The sequence below is a fragment of the Penaeus chinensis genome, chromosome 24, assembly GCF_019202785.1.
Source record: "Penaeus chinensis breed Huanghai No. 1 chromosome 24, ASM1920278v2, whole genome shotgun sequence".
Lineage (NCBI taxonomy): Eukaryota > Metazoa > Arthropoda > Malacostraca > Decapoda > Penaeidae > Penaeus > Penaeus chinensis.
The window spans coordinates 33,502,950-33,509,762 of NC_061842.1; the positions used below are offsets into that span (position 1 = coordinate 33,502,950).

Sequence of the window (6,813 nt, forward strand, 5' to 3'; positions counted from 1 at the left end):
ACCTGTATATTAGCAGATAACTCACTTATGTAAACAGACAGGCAAGTACGTACTATTTAGTATTTTGTAAATAATAAATACAAGAAAGACTTTTACCAATTATTGTATGCCAAATTCTCTTCATATCGACTTTTCAAATCGTTTCATATTTGTTTTGCATTAATATAGTAATTATCAATTATAGCTTATGATTTGAGCAAAATGAACCAGCAGAAAATTTGCAAGTGAAAACGATAATCGCATTCGGGCGAAATAAGTGAGAAAACAATAATTCGGAAACAGTGCGACATTATTTGTTTGAAGCTAGTTCTTGTCGTGCATGATAAACTTACATTTATAATCTGTTTGGCTCAAATCGTCCCATTCGCACTATAAATCTGCAGCACACACACAGGTAAACAGAAACAAACTCTGAGATGGGTATGAGGTTTATATTCCTTGCATTTTACGTTCTTTTTACTATTTCTTTTTTTTTTTTTTTTATCTGACCCAAAAAAAAAACGAAAAGAGGTTTACATTTTCGTCTTCTAAGTCACGATGCATCGCCAACACGCACTAACAAGATCCGGAAGAGATTTTACTGAGTATCCATTGACTGTAGGAAGAGACGCGAGTGTACACGCCAGGGAACCCTTCAGTAGCACATTCCAATGTGCTGAAACTTGACAAACCGAGCTGTGGGATGGAAGTCAGTGATTGTATTTTGAGTGCGAGAGGTTATATAGACAATGTATAATAGTGCGTTCACATCACCACAGTTTGTTAACATTATTACACGTAATCATTGCTTGCAATATTAAAACGAACCGTCGTTTGTCCCACTTTATCTCACTGAGAAGAACTAAACCGAGAAGAGAAAACGTTGCAAAATACGTAATAACTCACCAGCACCCACACTCCGTTTTCTTTCGTCATCAGGGGACCCCCAGAGTCGCCCCTGCAAGAGTCCCTTCCAGGATCGGCAGCGCAAATCTTGAGGAGAGAAAATAAACTGTCTCGTCAGAATTCTCCAAGAATTGTGTTGCATGTCTGATATTGCAGCACCCAACTGGCATATCCATCTGTGTAATTTTAAGGGTTACTTACATGTTTATCAGTAACAGGGAAGTTCGAGAATGCATAACTCTCCTTACACTCCTTATGGTCGGACACAGTGACTGCCGCTTCCTGTAATTCATCCGGAAACGTTGACCCCGCTAAGAAACAAAAACGAAATATTAAATCTAATGCAATAGGCAACGAGACGCTACCAACCTGCTGTAGAGGAACAAAACCTGTTACCAACGATAATTCTGTGTGTTTTAATAACGAGTTAGAATATACAATGATAAAAGCAAACGACTGATAAAGTGATGAGTGAAGAGAGCGTGAATAAAAAATAATAATAACAATAAATAAATAAAACGAATAAAATAAATAACTAAATAACTAAATAAAACAAAACAATGACGATATAGTGAATGCTTCAAGTTATGCTAATTACCATGTCTGTTTCTGTAACTGCTAGTGCAAGGACAAAGTTAGCTTAACAATGTAAAGAGGTTTATTTTTTTTTTTTAAATCAAATGTCACACTTTAAAAGAACCGAAAAGCTGAAGACTAGTAATTGCTGCTTATTTCTGACACGAATTAAGACAAAAAAAAACAAAAAAAACACAACAAAATAGAGTACGTAATGCCCGATTTTGCATGTTTATTATTAAAGTCTTACATTTAATGCAAGTTCACAGGGAAAATCAAATATATTAAGGAATCATGAAAGGAAATGGCATAGCACATAAAAACAAAACTGCCTTGTGGGGTAACATGGGGTCACTTAACAAAAAGCTTATTGATTGTCACTCTTCACTCCACCCCGGAACTTGGGTTTGCTGTTATTTCTGCCATTTGTTCAGAATTCATAAAAAGAAAAAAAAAATCCTTTTGTTTGGGGCACCTGAATTGATAGTATAAATGATAACAGAAAGTTGCCCCTAAAGTCAGTTACCTCAGTTTAAGGAATTACGCATTAGCCACAGAGTGTTTGATATAGTGCTTAACCTGATACACAAAAAACACGAGTTCTTTAATAGACACAGTGTATTCAAAAGACTACCTACACATTTCCTTTTTTTCCCACACAAAGTAAGCAGTGGTACATGATTTTCTGTACCAATGCTACCCAGAAAAGACAATCAAGCATACTATCTTCCTGAGCGAAAAAAAAATATATATACACAAACTCCATACTTACGGTAGTCTAACAATCCCCATCCTATTATGACTGCCTTCCTATTTTCGAAGGTATTATCAGGTGGCAGGCAAATGGGTCCGACATTCTCGGTCCATTCCAGAGACGATTTCAGTGTGATTATAGCAATATCGTTGGCCTGTGAAGATATATACTGTCATATTACTGGGTTTTATTTTCATTCGTAATGTCGAATTATTCCATTCGCTATTTTGATTTTGCATCCATTATTAAATGGGAAGTTATGTATTATACCGATTACACTAGTTAAGGATATTATTCTTGCCAAGGCCAGTGTCAGTGTGTAAAATGTGCAGAATTATGATACACACTGTAAACTTAAATGGTAGTGTTATATGTAAAGCTACCAAACACATCATAAAAATATTTCATATAGGTTTCTTAGTCCCGAAAGTGAAAACGAACCAGTTTCATAATACAGGACATGACACTGCCAAGCTAAAATTAGTATTTAAGTCATGTACAGTCAGAAAAATAAGTATCGTTACCCTTTGCATAAACTAATATGAAAAATCGACGATGTGGTTCGGAATAGCGAGGCAAGGTGGTTAGCACCGTAATCATGTGTTAGCAGAGAGAAGCGTTCAGTTCCTCACTGAACGCAAGTAAAGGTAACGATATTTTTTTTTTTTTTTTTTTTTCTCTAACTGCACATGTATCCCTCGGGCATACCATTGTTCGTCTAAACTGCCATGCCCAGAAAATGTTACATGCAATAACACTCACCGTTTCAAGCCTTCCCAAACCAGGCTTGACGGTCACCCGGCACCCTCCCCCAAAGACGTATACAGACTTACCTGGGTCTTTGAGTTGAACTTCGGATGCATCGTGATTTTTTTACCACGAATGATTTGTGTGATAGTTTCGTCTTCTTTGTTTACATTGTGCTCGCCTGCTACCACTATTACTTGTGGACTGTAGGGAATTTAAGGGATATACTTTATTGATCATGGAATAATCATCTACAGATAGATATACAGATGAACAGATACACATATATCAATACATGAACACATGATTTTGACATGCGATCGCCCAAATGTTGGAGCAGTGTTATAGAGATATATTTATCAAGACCTGTTTTACTTTTAAAACCCAGGGAATTTAAAAGTGATGGTTTGTTCCACTTTTATCATTTTTAAATCGGTTCCTTAGTATCAGTCAACTATTCTTATCGACAAATGAATAAAATTTGGTGTAGTTTTAAGGGAGATCGTTCTGAACCAAATGTGAATCTCAGAAGAATGCGGTAAAGCTTGAGTGACTAATGCTACATTTTCTCATGAGGGATCGACAAAAAAACAATCTCAGATCTGCATCTTTTTCCGGACGAAATTTGTTTAATGGACGATGACACAGGTGCAGTAGAAGAGTTATAGTAGAATCCTGACAGTCTGAGACAGAAAATTCAGGGAAACCAGTAGTGCATGATAAAGCCAGTGATGTGTCTGGTTCGGCCAAACACACAGAAATAGGGAAAGGGAATAAGTAGGTGAACAAATGAACAAAGGAAAGGAAGAAAGAACGTAGGAAAGACGGATAAACGTAACTTTCTGAAAGTGATGATGTACCGTGTTTTGTGCATAAACTTGCTACTAGGGGTTCTACCTTTTACTGTCATCTTAGGCGTCTAACATGCATAGCCAATTTTACTCTATTGTGAATACTTTGGTATTCAAGGTTTTTGGCAACTCAAAAACCAAATCGGTGTTTTTTTTAATTCTCCACTGTTGCAGTAAGTAAGCAGAAATTGGCTGGACCTAACTGTAATACACTGAATAAACACCCTTGAAAGAAGAACCATGGTTTATCACACGGGTAAACGTTACTAAAGCTTTTTTTTTCTGAGAGGAATACCTAGATTAGGGATGCAGATTCAAGGGATCTAAAATTAGGTGCTGAGACTCAGAAATGCTAGAACACACCCAAACCACCACCCACCGACAGACGTCACTATACCAGCATCAGTGAGGTCTCGTAATTATTATCACTGTGACACAACCCGTTCAATCCCAAACCAAAAGCTTACCTATCATAATCGACACAGTGGGCTGCCGTTATAATGTGAGATGTCGTGAGGATGGATCCACCGCAGAGGTAGGATAAATCGCCATCAATGATGGACAGAAAAACCATCCAGGGGTATTCTCCGGGAGTCGATGCTTCCCCGCCCACGATCTTTGACGCCCCAGCACTTTCTGAAGCCTTCCCACACACTGGAAATGTGCACGGTATCCGAATATGTACTCTTTTGTTTATAATTAGAGAAAAAGAAGAACGTGCGCCTTGTGTGATAAGGTTATAAATAGTAAAGGGAAAATTGATAGTACTTTTTTAAATTCATGTGGCATTGCTGAAGTGACCAATAACACAAATTACTTATTAATTAGATAATATTATATATATTGTCCGGCACTATACAGTTTTCTGCAGTCTCTGAGAACATTATGTGTAAATATTGCCTAGGAAACTTCAGGCTGTTAACTGAACACCTAGCGTTGTTTTACATATTACTGATGCCTATGCCCAAGTTTGTTGATGTCCCTATGGCCAGTATCCCCAAAGGTGTACATAGCTTCCTTCTCAGGTCTTTAAAATAAATGAACAGTTGAATTGGCGCATTGATTAACCTCCCTGATGAACTATTGAAGCCATAAATTTGACATAAGGGAAAGAAAACATACAGCTATATATCAGACTAATGATTGCAGTAGCCAGTGATCACCCCTTCTAAGAGAGCACTAGAGGTTCAATATTTTAATTTTGCTTTCCATTTTTGAATAGCGTTTCAAGTTTGAGCCATACCCTGTCAGAGACTTTTCCATGCTCTGTATTATCATGATCATGATTATGATTATGATTATGATTATGATTATTATCATTATCATTATCATTATTATTATTATTATTATTATTATTATTATTATTATTATTATTATTATTATTATTATTATTATTACTATTACTATTACTATTACTATTATTATTACTATTAATATTACTACTATTGCTATTACTATTACTATCACTATTACTATTATTATTATTATTATTATTATTATTATTATTATTATTATTATTATTATTATTATTATTATTATTATTATTATTATTATCATCATCAACTTACATTTTATAACTGAGGGTAAGCTGAAAGGTATAGGTTACTCTCACAATCTACATGCAAATATAATACATATATATTAAACAATCTTTGGTTCGGGTTGGGGTTTCATTCATGGAGCTCTAAATTACTAATTTACGTGAAAAATACTGCATATTGCATATATTGGGATCCGCAATCGCGGGGGTTCTTAATGTATTAATATACTATGCATTATGTGTCAAGAATACGTCATAAGTTATAATAATTTTGCTATATGAAAACAAAAACGGACGTCGGTACTTTTTTGATAAATACAAGTTAACATGTATACGTACAGTTAACATGATCTGCATTCAATAATAATGGTAATAACATTAATAATAATAACGCAAAATCAACAAGTACTTTTCCCACCTTTTTCACATCCTGACGCCTGTGTTCCACTACTCCCCCCTCCTCCGCCAGAAGCTGTAAGTAGAAGAGTTATATTACGATTTTAAGCTAATATTTTGAGTTTGATTCATTTGATACATTCAGATATCTTTTCATGGTCTCTGTTTTAGCAATGTGTCTCTCTCCTTTTTCTTTTATACACTATTAATGGCGAGCTTTTGTACCCACCTTTAACGCCTTTGACTGTACACAAGATATTTGGCTTATCGCTGATGTCACCGGTTTTCCTGTACGTGAGATGCAAGTAGTCTAACCCCGTTCTCTTGCTCGGTCTTTCGTTACCACAATACCTAAAAAAAGGAGAAGAGTTATATCAACCCAAAGCGTGTTATATGTTTACCAATTTCCATGCGGTACTGTACCTATTGCATTTTTTTCCCTAGAAAGTAAACTGAAGGGTCACTTGAATTATCCAAAGGCGAGTTATATGTAGATTTGGGCTGGCTAGTTTGAGACTAAACAAAGTAAAGAATCGTCAGTACAAAAGTGATTATGTGATTTGAAAATATAGCTGTAGATATTTGTGGGCTAAACAAATCTGAAAGCATTTAGGAGGAGATGCAGGCACATAGACGACAATGATTCACAAGCAAAACATCAACAGTCACAATTCAAGACTCACGTGTCCTCGGAGTCTTGGTCATCAACGACAAAATGTTCTTGTTTGCAATCCGAGAGACTGAACTTTTTGCAAACCAATTCCAGCTTCGCTTTTCCCTTTGGCTACATACATGGGGGGGGGGGGGAGAAGAAAAGACAGGTGTTATCACACAGCATAAGAAAAGCAATTGACACAAGGAAGTAATAGAAAAAATATAGATAAATAGGAATAATTAAGGGGAGAAATTCTTCTAGCATACCAATTAGTGACAAAAAATACCACACTAATTTGAGGATACAGTAACAAAGTATACTACATATACTAATCCATACCTTTCAGCTTAATTTGGAAATAAAAATAGCATATCAATTGGTGACAAAAAACACCACACTAATTTGAGGG

General features: G+C 35.7%; 1 protein-coding gene across 3 annotated transcripts in view; it reads right to left on the bottom strand.

The window, feature by feature from the left end:
* Positions 1-412: 412 nt before the first annotated feature.
* LOC125037724 (proclotting enzyme-like) overlaps positions 413-6,813 on the bottom strand; it is a 9,498-nt gene continuing 3,097 nt past the window's right edge. For 2 of the 3 annotated variants that reach the window (XM_047630916.1, XM_047630915.1), the window contains exons 5-13: positions 6,433-6,533; positions 5,979-6,100; positions 5,772-5,825; positions 4,281-4,467; positions 3,049-3,166; positions 2,234-2,369; positions 1,087-1,196; positions 886-972; positions 413-675 (exon numbers count right to left, since the gene is read on the bottom strand). In XM_047630916.1, coding sequence (XP_047486872.1) covers positions 556-675; positions 886-972; positions 1,087-1,196; positions 2,234-2,369; positions 3,049-3,166; positions 4,281-4,467; positions 5,772-5,825; positions 5,979-6,100; positions 6,433-6,533 — 1,035 coding nt within the window. In that variant the 3' untranslated portion in view covers positions 413-555. The remainder of the gene's footprint in view (positions 676-885; positions 973-1,086; positions 1,197-2,233; positions 2,370-3,048; positions 3,167-4,280; positions 4,468-5,771; positions 5,826-5,978; positions 6,101-6,432; positions 6,534-6,813) is intronic. The other variant, XM_047630917.1, reaches the window with a different exon arrangement.